Source organism: Diadema antillarum, unplaced genomic scaffold (assembly GCF_040938485.1).
Source record: "Diadema antillarum isolate AM-2024a unplaced genomic scaffold, OU_Dant_1.0 seq00000291_RagTag, whole genome shotgun sequence".
NCBI lineage: Eukaryota > Metazoa > Echinodermata > Echinoidea > Diadematoida > Diadematidae > Diadema > Diadema antillarum.
Genome location: NW_027271317.1, coordinates 24,163 through 41,867, shown reverse-complemented (window position 1 = coordinate 41,867; position 17,705 = coordinate 24,163). Strand labels below are relative to the sequence as shown.

At 41.6% G+C, this 17,705-nt stretch overlaps 1 protein-coding gene across 1 annotated transcript; it reads left to right on the top strand.

The window, feature by feature from the left end:
- Positions 1-1,442: 1,442 nt before the first annotated feature.
- Positions 1,443-17,404, top strand: LOC139730095 (UDP-glucuronosyltransferase 2C1-like). The gene is made up of 5 exons (XM_071641003.1): positions 1,443-2,309; positions 3,376-3,619; positions 4,647-4,866; positions 5,358-5,506; positions 17,292-17,404. The coding sequence occupies exons 1-5, from the start codon at positions 1,443-1,445 to the stop codon at positions 17,402-17,404; spliced, it is 1,593 nt and encodes a 530-aa protein (XP_071497104.1).
- Positions 17,405-17,705: the final 301 nt, after the last annotated feature.

Here is a 17,705-nt window from a genome sequence, read left to right as displayed (position 1 = left end):
TATGTGAGACTGAATTCAAACATGGAGATTTTTTTTTTCCCTGCGTGTAGTACGTTTAATGAAGTGAGTAGTTAACTTCTGTCGATCAGCCGTTTTACTCACCTCATTGAAAGAAAATAAATGTGCATAGAAAAAAAAGTAACACTACCTCTCACTTTGCGCGCGCATGTGTTTTTATGTTGTCCCGACTTTAAGATATCCCATAGGAGTGTAAGCAATAATGAAGTTTGTCTGTCTGCCATGTGTCTAATGAGCTTTGTTCATATAATATCCTCGTTACCCGTACACTACATGCTTGTCAATAAAATCCTCATCTTCGATCATACAATATGCATTCTATATCATATTCCATTTATGCATTTAGTTTCTATCATGAGAAAGTAAAGTAGAGAGTAAATAATACGCATTAGTGTCTCGGAAAGGTTCAGTACGCAGGTAATATGAAGTCTAAGGAGATGCAATCAATAATTATGTTCATGCCTTTTTTTAGGGCAAAATGCAAATACAGCCTTACAGTATCATACAACGGACTTATCTATGATAGCAATTCTATCTTGCCGTTACACTGATGGGGCTACATCTTAAAGGACAAGTTCACCTTCATAGACATGTGGGTTGAGTAAATGCAGCAATATTAGTAGAACACATCAGTGAGAGTTTGAGCAAAATCGGACAATTCGTTAAAAATTATGAATTTTTGAAGTTTCTGCTCAGTCACGGCTAGATGAAAAGACTAATATAGCTTGTGATGTCACATGAGTACAACGATATAAAGAAAGAATAAAGATAATTCAACATATTTCCATTTTTCTCGCATAACAAAAGAACACTCGACTTCTCTCTTTCAGAAGGCAGGGAGAATAATATTACCCTTAACATACGTCAGTAGCAAGTCGAAGAAATGTGCACTTTATTCAAAAAGTAAAGTTTTGTGAAATTCTCCTTTTATTTTCCTTATATAGTTGTACGCATGTGACATCATACAGTGTAGTAGTCTTCTCTCCCAGCAGTGACTGCGCAGATACTTAAAATATTCGTAACTTTTGAACGGATTGTCCAATTTCCCTCAAACTTTCACTGATGTGTTCTACTAACATTGCTGCATTCTCTTAATCCTTATGTATATGACGGTGGACTTGTCCTTTAAGCGAGCATTAGTATGACTTCGACGTTCATGAGCTATTGACAGATGTATGATATCGGGACAAAGTCCCCAAAGGTTGCCACTCTCTTGTTTGGTACATTTTACCGTTAGATAACCTAGTTTGGAGCTCCCGTTTGATGCTGTGTATGCGCGTTAGTTTGTTGCAATGCCCCCGCTCTGGTTGTAGTACGAATCCACCTGTGTACACGTTTAATAAAACTTTACGTTTGTTGGCATCCACGTACACCCAACACGGAGTCACTACCACTGATTTGACCTTCTACAAGCAGTGACAAGCATGGCTGACGTAGTTAAGGTGTTTACTCTATTGGTAAGCCTGGTCTCATCGGTCAGTGCGGGTAACATCCTCGTCATGACTGGGTTCGGTGCGGGGAGTCACTTCATAGCCGGTTCTCAGGTAGGGAAGACACTGGCCGAGCGGGGACATAACGTCACAATGCTGATAGGGAATGCATTCAGCTACAGGGCTAAGGATCCACTCTACGAGGACCTTAACTTCGTGATCTTCAATCATTCTTGGTCTAACGAGGAGGTGATAGAGCGAGTCAAGTCCATCAGGCAGATCGTGTTTGATTCACGATTTACTCAGATGATAAAATTTCATAAGATCTTAGCACCAGGTTACTATGCAGAATGCAAACACATCCTGGAAAACGAAGCTGTCCTACGTGAATTGAGGGAAGGAGAGTTTGATGTGATAATAATAGACACTATATGGCTTTGCTCGCTCCTCATTGCGAGGAAAGTTGGCCCTATTCCAGTGATTGGAGAATCACCGGGATCTCTGTCTTTCATCAATCATGTAAGTGCTGGCAATCCGATTTACCCTGCATTCATGCCGGATAAAAAATTGACCTCGGGTCTACCTCAAAAGATGAACTTCTTCCAGCGACTAGGCAACGCTTTAGTCATCAGCCTCTATGTTAGGTTTGTATTTCCCTATGTTTATCAAACGTATGACGCCCTCATTGCCGAACATGGTTTAGGCTCAAAAGGACTGACCCTTCTTGACCTCATCAGGAATGACGTCATGCTTTGGCTGGTGAACACTGATTTTGCCTATGAATTCCCGATGCACATCACGCCGAACATTATTCCCATCGGCGGTCTGACAGCACGACCTCCCAAACCTTTACCGCAGGTGGTATAACGTCTGTCTTTGGTATCACTCCCCTCCCCTCCCCTCCACCTCTCTCTTTGCTTCTCTTTACATTTTCTTACTCGCATTCGTACTTCATTTCAGTGACTGGCTTCCGTGGAAATCACGCTGTCTCGTAGACTTTTTAAAATAATTCATTCACTTATTTTTTTATAATATTGAAATTCTATTAAATATGTCGCAGTTCTTTTATTTTTTCCGCAGTTAAGGCGGGACCATATCAAATTAATTATATAAACTTGCTGACCACAACTTCAATAAAATGTGGTAGACTATTTGTTGTTTCGTTCCTTATGCTCCCCGGAGTTTTACCCGTTGGTCTGTCTCATCCTCGCTGACATCTTTGTCTTTACATCTACTAGCAAATCTATCTGTCAGCGTAGTATCATGTAAGATTTACCCAATTTAAACGAGTTACCTTTTGAAAGTAGGTAAAGAAATCATCTTTATCACGCGGTCACAACAACTAGGACTTCAAACAATGTGTTAATTGTTTGTTGAGTTTTTCTCTTATTGCTATCGAACCACGTCCAAAGATTTTATCGTTGGTTATCACTTTTTGTGAATTGAACAATGTACGCCAAATAAAACATCTTTAGTCTACTTAGTTTTAAAAGGACAAAACAAACGCAAGACAAACGTTCAAATTAACGATTTTGCGTCGAGATGTTTTTTACCGCAAGTGATAAACAAATACGTCGTCACAGACATGAAAAAAAAAACAACAAAAAACAAACAAACCACGGATCAGTGTTTTGTATTAGCCGTGACAGAAATTATGAGCATATAAAATTATACATGTACTCCATTATGGCCATTTAGTCCATCTATAAAGTCGATGAAAACGAATTGTCAATCCAATGTGAAATGCCAAGCTTGGAAATAACTTGAGTGGCTTGCGAACTCCAAACTCGAACTCATTTGCAGCTTAACAAAAAATAAATCGTGTCAAAATTGTCAAGCGAAAATATCATTGATTAAAAGTCGACTTTGGAATTTTGAAAGTACGTCAACAACTTATCTCTTTCTCTTTTCATTTCCTTAACAACAGGAACTAGAAGACTTTATGTTAAGCTCTGGAGAACACGGGGTTGTCATATTCTCGCTCGGTTCATACTTTACCTTTGGAACAGACATGGCGTCACTCAAGTCAGATATTGTCCAAGTCTTTGCCGACGCTTTTGCTCAGCTGGATCAGAAAGTTATATGGCATATGACGGATTCAGGAGCGCTCAAGAGAACGATGCCACCAAACGTGAAGATTTTCTCGTGGATTCCACAAAATGATCTTTTGGGTAATGCTTTTTCCATTTTACTTAAAAAAAAGAATATAAGAAGTTCAAGTGAAAATTGAATAAGTTTTTTTCCGACCAAAGCGAATGCCCTGCTATTTCGTGTTAACATGTCTTTCAAAACATGAATGGATTATGGTCGAACGACACAAAACGAAGAAGGAATGACAATTATTTTGTTGGTTGTTGTTCCAATTTCATGATGTAGTTGAGGAGTTATGATGTAGCTTGGTTTTTATGAACATGTCCCTGCCGGTTTAATTATATTCGAGGTTGGTTCTTTCTCATACACTTATAACACGGACACAGACGACAATGGGTACCTAAAACGCATAATTCAGAATCTCAAAACCTTATAGCTAGCTTTCTTCTACCAGTCAATGAATATTTGAATACACCGTACTTGTTTGAGTACATGCATAAGCTAATTTTACGATTTTAGGGCAATTACCCCCTGATGGGCAATTACTCCGGACCCTTCCCCTGACCCTACCTCGAATCATTCTGAATCTAATCCTAATCCTATAACCTAAGCTCTAACCCTAAACCTAACGCTAACCCTAATTTTGTACTCTAACCTAATCACTAACCAGTATTTAGCGGGAGGGGGGGGGGATGGGGAAATGGGGGAGGGGAGGTAATTGCCCTGATACAAATTTTAGGTGTGTAATTTTCCTTTAATTGCCGTCTCGCGCCTGCACTCGTCTTAATTTGCTTAAATCGGAATCTTTGTGTCATCGTCAACACAAAGGAACACGTCATCTCCAACCACACACACACACACACACACATACACACACGAAAACACACAAATCAAGAGTGGGTAAGAGAAACAGAGAGAGAGAGAGAGAGAGCGAGAGGAAGAGAGAGGGAGGGAGAGAGAGAGAGAGCGAGAGAGAGAGGAGAGATGGAGGGAGAGAAGGGAGAGAGAGGGGACAAAAATTAGGAAGACAGAATTTTTCTCTAAAGGGGTGTTATCATACAACAGGCCGAAATAAGTTCTGTTTTCTTTCCTCCATCATCTTTAAAGGTCACAATAAGACAAGGGTTTTCATGTTTCACGGTGGCAACAACGGTCTCAACGAGCTCGCCTACCATGGCGTACCGACGATCGTCATACCTCTTATGGGGGACACACATGACACAGTAGAGCGGGTGAAGGCCCGGGGGCTCGGAGTATCTCTTGACAAAATGAAGCTGACTACTGACTCTATTCTTTCTGCCTTGAGAGAAGTCCTCGACATTGATAAGTAGGTGTTATGTCAAACCAGTTAGAATTACATGTGTTCGGACATACATTTGTAATTATCGACTGACTCCTTCATGCATTACACAATTTTGAAATTGACGTGCATTGTCCAGATTATGAAAGTTAATACAATAGCTAATCTTTAAACACAGTAACTTCATGATTCTACATACACTGAAATAAAAAAGAAAAATAGTCTGCGATTACATACGTGACTGAACGATAAGATGTTTTAGCCGAAAAAATTCAGTATGGCAGGTAAGATTCCTAAAGTACCACTTCTCTGAATATTGGTGTTTGGCATGTGAATGTTTTCGGGTTTTTTTTTTTTTTTTTTTTTGCTTTGAAAATTGATATGCTACTTATGACCGCACTACTTTTAAAGATACCGATTAAAGTAGTGTAAGGAGAAGAAAGAAAGAACAGGTGAAAGTAATAAATGACGGAAAAGATTTAACCACATCACAATTTCTTATCGAATATTACCTCCAGGTACGCCAAGAATGCCAAGCGTGTGTCCGCCATTTCTCGTGATCGACCGATGCCACCACGGGAACGCGCTGCATTCTGGGTAGAGCACGTGATGAATCATGGCGGTGATCACCTCCGCTCCTCTTACAAAGATCTCACTTTGGTCGAGAGTAGCCTGCTAGACGTCTTCGCGTTTTTGACCATGTGCCTTTTTCTCACTTTTCTGATTCTATACGCAGTCGTGCGGTGTTTATGTAAAGCTGTAAAACTTTGCACATACTCAAGATATGAAAACAAACGTGACTAAAGTCTAATATTTCATTTTAATTAGCTTGTTCCAACGACCAGGTTTAGGGAGAGAACTGCATGTAGTAGCCATTAATCGAAAGAAGTCTGCTCTCGTGTATCGTTACCGAACATTCATTCCTTTATTTAGCTTGCAAAGCACAGGAAAGATACCGTGCTTTCATCCTTCTGTCTTGATGATCATTTGACCTGCAACTGCATAACACACACAGACACACAGACACACAGACACACAGGCACACACACACACACACACACACACACACAGACACACACTCATACACCCCCTCCCATAAAGGAAATTGACTTACACATCCGTACTAATGGCCCGGACTTCTGTACTATAGAGTGAACATCCAGATTGCATTGCGCATATCCGGGTATGTAATAAAATGTCAGTACGTGAAACCATTAGACTATTTAGATATTTCCGAAATGGGTAATCACCGAAATAGACATTTCTTAGCACATGACGATTTAAAAATTAGATCTTTGGCAATCCAGCCATTTCATTTCCATTCATTGAGTATGAATTCTAAAATGTGGAAGGAATATGGAAAGCATTTGTATATTTTTTTTTCCATTTTTAAACGCCATAATTGAATGGAAATTTTGTTTCTCAATTAGTGAATAACATTTCTGAAACAGTATCAACAAGCATATTCTAAGATTTCATTATATGCAAAAAACAGATATATGCGTTTTTATCAACTTCAGATATCGAAGATCAAAGTTGTTAAAGATGAAGCAAGTAGAATATATGCGATAATTCTGTATTCTCATTAATATTCCCTAAATACGGATTATTTCATCTTAAGTATCGAGTGCAATGAAAAAAATTGAGTTTTTCTCTAGGTGATGAAGACCTTTAGTACGTTAAAACCTATGAAAGAGGCATTTATATGATTTTGCATTCAAAATTGTCATTTGCAGTAACCGTATATGCATCACTGTGTTGTAAAGGAAACCGAAGCCCAACAGAAATGTGAATTGAGTAAAAGCAGCAATATTAGAAGAACGAATCACTGTCGTCATCGCTGGATAAAGAGAGTAATTGTCTTCATGACGTCATAAAGAGCAATTAACTTACCCCTTTCAAAAGCAGGGGTTGCAATACTATCCGTAGTATATTAGTAAAAAAGTCGATAAAAAATGAACTTTTTCACGAAAACTTAAATTTTGCGGGATTCTCCTTATTTTTTCTTAGATTGTTGTTCTTAATAACGCCATGACTTGCATTAGTATTCTTATTCAGCGATGACTGCACCGACATTTAAAGTAGCCGCGAAAAGGGAGAATGCAATGGTGATGAAATCAGACACATTTCATATTTTACGATAGGTAAACATCTCTTGAACATCATTTTTATCATTAATTTTATCATGAAACTATCTTCATAAAGTTAAAAAAAGTGATATTTAAACAGACCCTCGTGAGCGCCTGAAGAGGAATTGCGAAACGAACAATTTTGCGATCCCTGGGCGGTGACGTAGGCGGTCCGTCGTGCTGCTCCAAGCTTCAGCGCTGCAGCAGCGCTAGCGCAGAGAAAATAAGCGCACGCACCGTACAGGTATACACAGTTTGCAATTCCGTGCATGCATATTGTTTGCGTTTTCTCTGTTCTCTGCGATTGATCATAGCTAGAAATTCACCGTTTGCACAACCTTTCTTTGTGAACGTTTTATATCGAGTGCATGTTGCCCGTTGGTAAGTCTTTCTCAGTCTAGATTTACTTGTATTTTCTTAGTTGGTAAAAATGACATTTTCTCGAGTTATACGGGTTACTATTTTTTTTTTCTTACAATCGCCAAAAAAGTACCGGTACGGTAGTACCTAGCCAGTATAAAACTTACCTATTCCGATCCAAGCCCAGGCCCAGGCCCTTATTTATTTATTTGTTTATATGTTTTATTTTCACAGGGTGGCTCCATCGGTGAGTTAAACACTGTTGTTCTTGGAGGCCCTGCATGAACACATACATACAAATAAACACATGATAATCATACAATACCAACATCAAAATCAAATTTGCAGTATCAAATCTGTATATATCTTAATATACTGTATACTGATATATATTAAACTCAAAATTTAACAAATATTATGCAACACGTTACATCCTCATATCCTTAAATTTCCCCTACCTCAGAAAGAAAAAAAAACAGAAAAAACAACAACAGAACTATACTTGGGCACAGTGGAGTGCCCTCCAAAATTGGGCTGAGAACGAATGTTTAGATGGAGCATGCCTTAAGTTTATTGGTAAACTGTTCCATTCAAGTGCGCCGGTGTATGAAAAAGCATTAGTTCGTGTTCTAGTTACTATTAGCCCGTCAGAGACGGCTGATCTAGTCTGATCACTGACACCAAGAGATATAACGTTACTTTCCCTAACATTCTGTGGATTGCAGGTAAGTATTACGTCCAAAAGAGTACAACTTGTCTCTGTTATTCTGGTTGGAGACTCAATCAACGGATACAAACTATTCTGGTTACAGAGCTTCTTTATTGGTTTTGATTCTGTGGTACATAACATGTTATAGTTTAAATCACCGAGTACAATCAATTCTAAGTTTGAGTCTGACACTCTAGAAATCATCTGTTCAATAAGTAACTGGTACTCACATGGTGCCCTTGGTGGCCTATAAATTGTTCCAATAAGTATACTTTTACAGTTCTTAATCTTCACTTCTATCCAGAGGGCTTCAATGCCGCTGCATTCCAAATCAATTCTACGGTGATAGGATATTGATTCGTCCACGTATACTGCTACTCCACCACCACGGCGATTTCTGTCCAGCCTTTCAAGGCAGAATCCTTCAAAAGCAACTTCCGAGTCCGAGACAGTTGAGTCCAAGTGCGTCTCTGATATGGTTATGATGTCAAAAGGCCGATTGATAAATTTTTCCTTCAAATTATCGTACTTTGCGGTGAGGCTGCAAACGTTAAGGTGAGCGATTTTAAGTCCTTTCTCCTTTAGGTGGATAGCACCCCCCGTGTCCAGTAGCTCTTCCCGTATGGGACCTTCCTCGAATTCCAGTGTGGGAGGTAAGTTTGTAGGAGGTAAGTTTGTAGTTTGAGCATTCTTTCGTTTCCCCCTTCTAGTCTTGTGTCGTCGGGCGATTCCGAGTTCAGATATTGTCTTCCACAGTTCATGTGGAAGTAGCTGATGCTGGCATATGTTCTGATTTACGTTGAGGCCAAGGGCGTAGCGAGGGGGGGGGGGGGGTGTTTTGGGTGTTCAAACACCCCCCTTTGCCGAAATGGGGGTGTTTGAGGTGTTCAAACACCTCCCTTGGGCAAAAGGGAGGTGTTTGAGCTGTTCAACACCCCTCTTCAACAATGTTTAGAAGTTAAAAAAATGAAACAAAAGCTGTCTTTACCGCTTTTATTTCCGTTTTGAATTCCGCCTTTCCTTTCTTTTGTGTTCATTTTCTTTCTCTCTCTCTCTCTTCCCTGCTTTGCTTTCTGGCCGAATCGCGAAGATACATTGCGCATAATGTTCACCGTTTACCGGTATTATACCGTACGCGGTACCATAAATTGTGTATGATGCATAATTATTATGTGTGTGCAATGCATGCTATACCGATTCTGTGACGCGCTTTGTGTATTATCGAAGCATCGACGTTTCTACTTCTTCTCTTCTTTCTTTTCCTCACCTTCTTGTCTTTTTTACTCCTTTTTTTCTTCATGTTTTTTTCTTTTCCTTTTTTTTTGCGTTTTGGGGGCGACCACACCCATCGTCCCCCTGGCTACACGGGTGTGGTCTGGGTCAGGTTCTCCCATTTGTTTATACACAAAATGCGTCGGTTACTTATCCAATGCTGTTTTGCGCCCTTTTCCATAATAATCCTTATGCATGGCACGCGTTACACCAAAAAACGGCGATCTATCCGGTCTTCCCCTCTCCATTATCTTTTGTAAAAGTAATTCATGAAATTGGGGTCTTAAGTCTTAACTATACTGATGCTTCATACATTTATTACTAGTAGTAACATTGGTTATACGAGCACAATTTCGCCGGCGGAGGGGAGGGGAGCTGAACCTTTCGGCTTTTTGCCAAATTATCAACTTCCTTATTTTCCCAAAATAAAGTGAGAAAAAACGCTACACAATGCACTGCCTCAAATTTTGATTTTTTTTGTTCTTAATAATTGAAGTTAATTTAAGCTAATTTGTGTGTGTGTGTGTGGGGGGGGGGGGGGATCCGGACTATTAACACTAATATAAAAACAAAAGCCTTTAGCTGCCACTTCCATTTCCGGAAAGTGAATAATTTTTATTCCTCCAAAGTTAAGCTGCTATTACTCTGTCTCATGATTTGACCACAAATTTTGAAGATAAAATGATATGCAATAATTTGAATGAGTTTTGATAATATAATTATTAGACCCATTCATATCCGGGTTTTATTCTTTTCTTCCTTTTTTTTTTTGTTGGCGAAGGCGCACAAAACTAAAAGTTCCTAATTTTTTCACGATCGACACTCCTAATAGCCCTGTCATGACGTGCCAGTATCAGCAGACCTAAGTTAGTTCTGTTCTGTAGTGTCTGGTGTGGGAATATTTTATTCGCCAACGCAGTGCATCTGTGCAAGACGAAAATGGGAAGTTGTTGCAATGAAAGATTTTTTTTGTAATGATGATGATGATGATCCACAGCATTTGTATGCCGTGTATCGACTAACATTTTACACTTAATGTCTAAAATCATTTAATATCAAATTATTTGCATTTAATGTCCCTTTTTGAACACCTCCAATATTACCAGGGGATGCATGTATGTTCTTGAGGGACGCACATTGCACCGTGCATTGCCCCCCCCCCACACACACACCATGGGCGTAAATCCCGGGGGATGGGGGGGGATATATCCCCCCCCCCTGAAATGGAGGAGGGGGGATGGCCTGTACAATCATCCCCCCCCCCGAAATTTGAGGGGAAAAATGGAGGAAGCAGAAATGTGATTGCATCAATTTTGGCATATTGCATGACGTTCGTACGCCCGCCTCCAGACAGGTAACAGAGCTGAATAGTCTTGTAGGATAATGTATACATAATTTTCTAAAGCGCTCGCTCGCTTCGCTCGCTCGCAAAGACAGTAATATCGACATAAGGTATGACCCAGACGTTGACAACGTCAAATAGTATAGCCCTATAGGCCTACATTGTAAACATGTAAATCCAAAATTTCACCAAAAGTGCACCAGATCGCTTAATTTCAGGTCTGAAAATGCAAAATCTTCCTCGTCTGAGAGGGGGGTATCCCCCTCCCACACCCCCCCCCCCATTCGGTCGCTCCGCTCCCTCGCACAGATATTCCAACTCCAAGTCCCTCCCCCACCCACCATCATTACAGAACGATGCCTCTGGCATGATTGCTTTATTGACTTAAATCAAGAACATAGAAAAATACAATACCTACAGGAAGATAATACCGGTACGTTATTACATACAAAGAAATGGAGATCCATATTACCATTTCATTGAATATATTTGGGCATTATTCAGGGCTATGCTACGTTTTTAAAGGGAGGGGGGGGGGGTTAAAATCACCTGTCAGTCAAGAAGAAAGAAAATCAAAAGATAAGAGAAACAACAGCAAAAACTCCTCGTTTTTTCAAGGTCTGATATTCCACCAAAAGTCGGCTGACAAGCAAAAGAAAAAAAAACCAAACAAAAACAAAAAGTCTTCATATTTTTGCTGCCACTTCCCTCATACTTTATATTTCATGCAAAACAGTGGTACATTCGATCCCTGTTAAGTGTGTGTGGGGGGGGGGGAGGGGGGGGGGCGCCAAGCTTCCCCCCCCCCCCCCCCGCATCCGCTCGTAACTTACCAAAATGGTAATTCAAGGGTTACTAAACTGCTTTTGAAATCGACATGAAAGGGGGGATCAAGAAATAAGATATTTTTCTAAGATTTCTTGTAACCATAATTAAAGAGGTATATAACGTGAAATATTGTGCAAAAAGTCCGGAGCCGACAAAATATTGCGATTCAGCATGATTCCTGGTTGGTATTCTGAATATAAGCAGGATGTGTGCAGTGTACTCAGAACATCCGAACGGCAAAAAGAGTCGCTGTAACGTTGCGCAAGTTGATGTAGAATGTACACCTTTGTACCTTACGCTTCGTTTATTATATCAAAGCTAGATCATTAATGATTTTGCAGTGTTGCTTTACATACTAGTTTATATCAAAATGCCTTGCATTGCCAATAATAAGACTTGACCTGGGCTATTTCCTAACTTTTTCATGTATATAAAACACACACACACACAAACACAAACAACAATATTAGAGGATGTTCTAAAGTGCAGGTTTTGGATATCCTTCCCCCATTTGGTCACTTCGACGTCCCCTCGCTGGTCATACCTCCCCAAATCATGAACATAAACCGACACCATTGACTACCCTCTCAATTTCCAAAGCGTAAAAATATAGCTACAAAAGGCAGTTTTTGGAGTGCAAAATGTCAAAATTTTCAAGCTCACTCGGTCCGCTCGATCGCATTTAATCGCTATGCCATTCTCCTGATGTTGCTGCCAGTAATTGCCAGTAGTTGCGCCCGGTGCGCCCCCCTTATTATAAAGTATAGCTACAAACGGCAGTTTTGAGACTGAAAAATGTCAAAATTTTCAAGCTCACTCGCTCCACTCGCTCACATGTTAGTTGTTATGCTATTCTCCTGATGTCACTGCCAGTTATTGACAGCAGTTGCGCCCGTTGCACCCCCCTTAATTTCCAAAGCCAAAAAAGTATAGCTACAAACGGCAGTTTTGGGACTGCAAAATATCAAAATTTTCAAGCTCACTCGCATTTAATCGCTATGCCATTCTGCTGATGTTGGTACCAGTAATTGCCAGCAGTTGCGCCCGGTGCGCCCCCCTCCCGTTAATTTCCAAAGTGAAAAAATACAGCTACACAAACGGCAGTTTTAGGACTGTAAAATGTCAAAATTTGCAGGCTCACTAGCTGCGCTCGCTCGCATATTATAATCTTTTAATGTTGCTGCCAGTAATTGCCAGCAGTTGCACCCGGTGCCCCCCCCCCTTAATTTCCAAAGCGAAAAAATATAGCTACAACCGGCAGTTTTGGGACTGCATGTAAAATGTCAAATTTTCAAGATCGCTCGCTTCGCTCGCTCGCATAATAATCGTTATGTCATTCTCCTGATGTCGCTGGCAGTAATTGCCAGCAGTTGCGTCCGGAGCGCCCCCTAATTTCCAGAGCGAAAAAATATAGCTACACAAACGGCAGTTTGGGGACAGTAAAATGTCAAAATTTTCATGCTCGCTCGCTTCGCTCGCTCGCATTAATCGTGATGCCATTCTCCCGATGTTGCTGCCAGTAATTACCAGCAGTTGCGCCCGTTGCGCCCCCTTAATTTCCAAAGCGACAAAAATAACGCTACAACCGGCAGTTTGGAGACTGTAAAATGTCAAAATTTTCAAGATCGCTCGCTTCGCTCGCTCGCATATACTCGTTATGTCATTCTCCTGATGTCGTGGCCAGTAATTGCCAGCAGTTGCGTCCGGTGCGCCCACTTAATTTCCAAAGCGAAAAAATATAGCTACAAACGGCAGTTTGGGGACTGTAAAATGTCAAAATTTTCAACCTCGCTCGCTCCGCTCGCTCGCATTCATTTCAATTGTTATGTAATTCTCCTGATGTTGCTGCCAGTAATTTGTCGTTTCACACCGTCATTCCATAATCCATAAGGAAAAAAATGACTGCGCAGTGGAATGTATCATATTCCGTTATGTATTGCAGTCCCCATTACAGTTTCCAGACTGACAGCACACGCACATACGCGCACACACACATACACACGCACGCAAGCACAAGCATGCATACACACCCTCAAAATTACTTTTCCACGAGGTGCCCCCCCCCCCCCTGTCTTGACCAACCCGCCACGGTACGTCACTGGCTGCACCCGTCCGGTTATGGGCTTGTAATCGTGGTGATGGTGACTATCGCCGATCACCCCCCCCCCCCCCCCACTCCTCAGCACGGATTTACGCCGTTGACACACACACACTCGTTCAACGTCCGTTGGCAAAAGCATACGGATTTGGGAGCCCACAGACACGACGTAGCAATTTTAAGGGCTTTTTACACTTGTGTTTCTTAACCCCAGACTTTCTCTGACCCAGGACTATCGTTAGTCCCGTACCAATTTATTCAGCTTTTTACACTCGCCAATTAGTCCCGTACTATCTCTTGTCCGGGGCTAAGGAGAAAACTGACCTTTTTACACTCGTATTTCTTAGCCCCGGACTTTCCAAACCACATGAATATTCATAATTACGCTGTGTATTGTACACGTACACGCACGCACCGGCAGCACTTGATTACCTCGTTTCTGATTGGTCAGTGAGGGTCGGACTTCGTCTCCGTCGCTTAGCCCAGGATTATTTTTTCGTTCTGTTTACACTCACTTGCTTGGCACCGCAATTGCGTTGCTAGCACCGCAATTTCGGTGCTAATCCCCTGCTATTTTGCAGGGCCAGATAGTACCGTACTATCGGTGGGGCTAGCCCACTTTGGCAAAAACGAGTGTAAACAGAAAGTGGGCTAAGGATAGTCCCGTACCAACGGTGGGGCTAAGCCCCCCCCCCCCCCCCTTAGCCCCACCGTTGGTCCGGGGCTAAGCAAAAATTTACAAGTGTAAAAAGCCCTTTAGGCTACTGCATGAGAAACTTCTGCTGCGTCCGGGCTGTGTTTGGGCCACGGATTCACTCCCCGTATGGATGATGCGCGTGCTCTCTACAGCCATCGAGCGCACAACGAATTGACACCGTGCGTCTTTTACGAAAAAATATAAAAGACGCCCGGTGTCAGGGGGGGGGGGGGGGCACATTATGCCCCCCCCCACCAGATTTTCATTTGCCACTCCTTCGCCCTTTATCCGATTTCAACCAAATTTGGTGACTTTTCCTAAAATCTTATTGCGAACATTTTGATACATAATTCAGCTATATTTGATGTTGTTGGTTGCCATGGCAACCATAAACTGACAACCATGTCAGTCAGATTTTGCATCTTTTTTCTGTTCCCATTTTATTTAACAGCATTACAGTGGATGAAATGGGTGTTTCGTGGCTGAAATTTGTTGAACGAGTAAAATTTGAAGTAATTATGGTCCTGGAAAGTTTTTCTTATCATTTCCTGTGTTTTTATGTGACAAAGGCATAAAACAATAGATATAATAGAGATTATTGAAAAAAATAATACTTTCTAAAGATTGCCCTTCTATTTTGTGATATTTTGATTCCCTCACCCAAGCTATGCCTCTAACATCATTAGTTCTTCATATTTTCAATTTGTAATCTTGAAATTCCACTATTATGCAAATATGAAATGTCATAACTATACATGTACCCATCCCAAACATTTCATCTCAGGTCTCATAATGTATTATTATGTTGACACGAATAGCGCCCCCATGTGGTGACCTTGAGAAATTTCAACCATAACAAATAATAAGATTGCACTTGTTTATCACTTGTGACAAATATGAAAATGATTGGTCTATGATAAGACATATATAATGGGGATAAAGAAATTATGCAGAAAAATCATGTTTTTAGCACATTTCCTATGTATTTCTTTATATTTTGGAAACTAGCGCCCTCCATGGGTGACCTCGAGAAAATTCAAATGTACAGTCGTGTAGAGTATGAGTTACTCTACCCATGTGCCAAATATGACAATGATACATCAAATAATTAAAAAGTTACAAAGGGGGGGGGGGCACAATGTGCCCCCCCCCCCCCCCGGGCCTGCGAGGGGTCAAAACAGCTTGGGCTTAATAGGGTTAAACACCCCCCTCTAAAAAATCCTGGCTACGCCTATGGTTGAGGCTTTGCAGGTATTTAGTGTCGTAACATATTCTATCTGTTCGCTGTGAACTGTGTTCACTGACGTGTTGTTCACTTTTACCTTTCGAATTGGGACCAGGGTTAGGATGTATGTCACCCGATTTCAAAAGCAACTGGTGGGTTGCAGTAGAGTTTGCGTAGTATTGTATCCTTGCTTTCCCATATTTACATAAGAGTTTGCACATTAGTTCACTAGGCACTTCATGGGGGCTACAGTCAGTCAATGCCTGACAATCTTGGCTTTGACTTATCAAAAGGGTGACAGCAAGTACAATGGTGAAAGTTCTATAGAGCTCCATCGTACTTACAGGTGCACAGTGGGTCAGTGAATAGAGAGTTGATAGCTGGTCCCTCCTTTAACAATGCAGACATTCAGTGATTGGCACAGTCATCCTTACAAGGGTGAGTGGGCAGAAAGTCACTGAAGTATATCCATGTGTTGTAGTATGGCTCCCTGCAGTCTCAACCATACCAAAACATCGAAAATGTAAACTCCAAATAATACTTTCCCTAAGAAATCAGAAGCACTCATGTTGGTCCTGCTTGTTCCAAGACTCCAACATCAAACACCAGTTACAAAAACACAGGGTGACAGCACAAGACCAAAAACACATGTAGGACAGAGAGCTTGGAGAGGAGCTGCCTAGGCGCTCACTCACTCGCCCGAATGAAAATTACTCAAATTTGTAGAACTTGAATGATTTAAGACATATAATGACTTAAGAAAATGTCGGCCGAATCAAGCAGTTGAAAAGGGTGATATTGACATTGATCGGGACTTTGTGATTCTTGATGTAACTGCGCCAAAACTTCCTCACACTCACACTGTCGATGTCAGCTGCGTTAAGCTAGCCTAGGGCCAGCGCTTACTGCGACCAGCCCGCCTACGCAAGCGGGAGCGTCCCGGGGCTAGCCTAGGCTAGCGCTGTGAGTGTGAGGCTGTGTCTGTGAGTGTGAGCAGCTAGCAGTAGCAGTTAGATTGTAACACAACTATCACCCCCCCCCCACCCTAAGATTGGAGCTAGAGAAAAAAAAAATGTTATCATATTGATTAAAAGAAATGCCAAAAGTATGCATCAAATTGCCCGTTTACAAACATCAAAATAAAAAAAAACTCACTGTGGGAGGGGGAAACCCCCCTACACACCCCCTTCCCTCCCCCGGTCTATTGTTTATAAATAATAGTAATACTAAAGTCAGAGTAGTAAGGGGCCTGCTATTATTTAGTACTACAAATACCATTAAAGTGATACTATAGTACTACTAGTAATACTACAGACTAGTACTAGTACTTTATAGTAGTGTTGTGTTCGGTACCCGCGCGGTCAATACCCCCGGCGCGGGTTAGCAAACACAATGTGCACTAACGATGCCTCGCTAGTGTTGGTGGCTAAGCGGGGCAACTTAGCTACTTATAAACTACTAAAATACGGTACCTTATCTACGCCTTACTTTAACAGAACTTACTCTACCACTACTATAGCTACTGCTCCGCTCACCTCGGTAACCTTGAGGGTCTTGCGTTGCTAAACCGGCTGATGGCTGATGATTAGAGAATAGACTCGGGAATAGACCTCCGTTCGTATCAGCATTCATCCAATCAGCCCTTAGTTGACCAATCACGGTGCAGGATGGCAGCCCCCCAATTTACATAAACCCCGCCCCGACTGACCCATTAACTAAATAGGAGTGTTCAGCCCTACAACCAAAGGATAAACCCAATTTGCCACTACACTCCCCCCCCGTCCTATAAAAGAGGAGACGCTCGGGGGTCTCGTCTTTAACGTGGGTTCTCTGGTGGAACTCGCGGTCCCTTTGGAAGTCTACAAGAGCTTCCAGGGCGCTCGACAGTCCCGGGAGAGAACTTAGCCCAAGACGGAGACAGCCCACGGTTCTCAACTTATAAGAACACCCCAGGTGCCTAACATGTGTATATCTGCGGGGGCTCCTGAAGGGGTCGGGTAGTCTGGGCAAAACTACTCCCGAGTCCCTGTGGAAGGCCTCCCGCCATGTGTTCCCTTATCTTACAACTGATTAATTTCCCAAAAACCACTAAAATATTAACCCAAATTTCTGCTCCCCACTATCACCATAACAAGTGATACTCCCTTGGGAGTACCCTTCAGTATTCCAACAATAAATGTGCCCCACCAAATTGAACACAAAGAAC

Bases quoted from the DNA above. Each gene is read 5' to 3' on its own strand.
- LOC139730095 (XM_071641003.1), top strand. From the start codon at position 1,443: ATGGCTGACGTAGTTAAGGTGTTTACTCTATTGGTAAGCCTGGTCTCA. The intron at 2,310-3,375 runs GTATAACGTCTG...CCTTAACAACAG, and splicing joins CCAAACCTTTACCGCAGGTG to GAACTAGAAGACTTTATGTT. The intron at 4,867-5,357 runs GTAGGTGTTATG...TATTACCTCCAG, and splicing joins GAAGTCCTCGACATTGATAA to GTACGCCAAGAATGCCAAGC.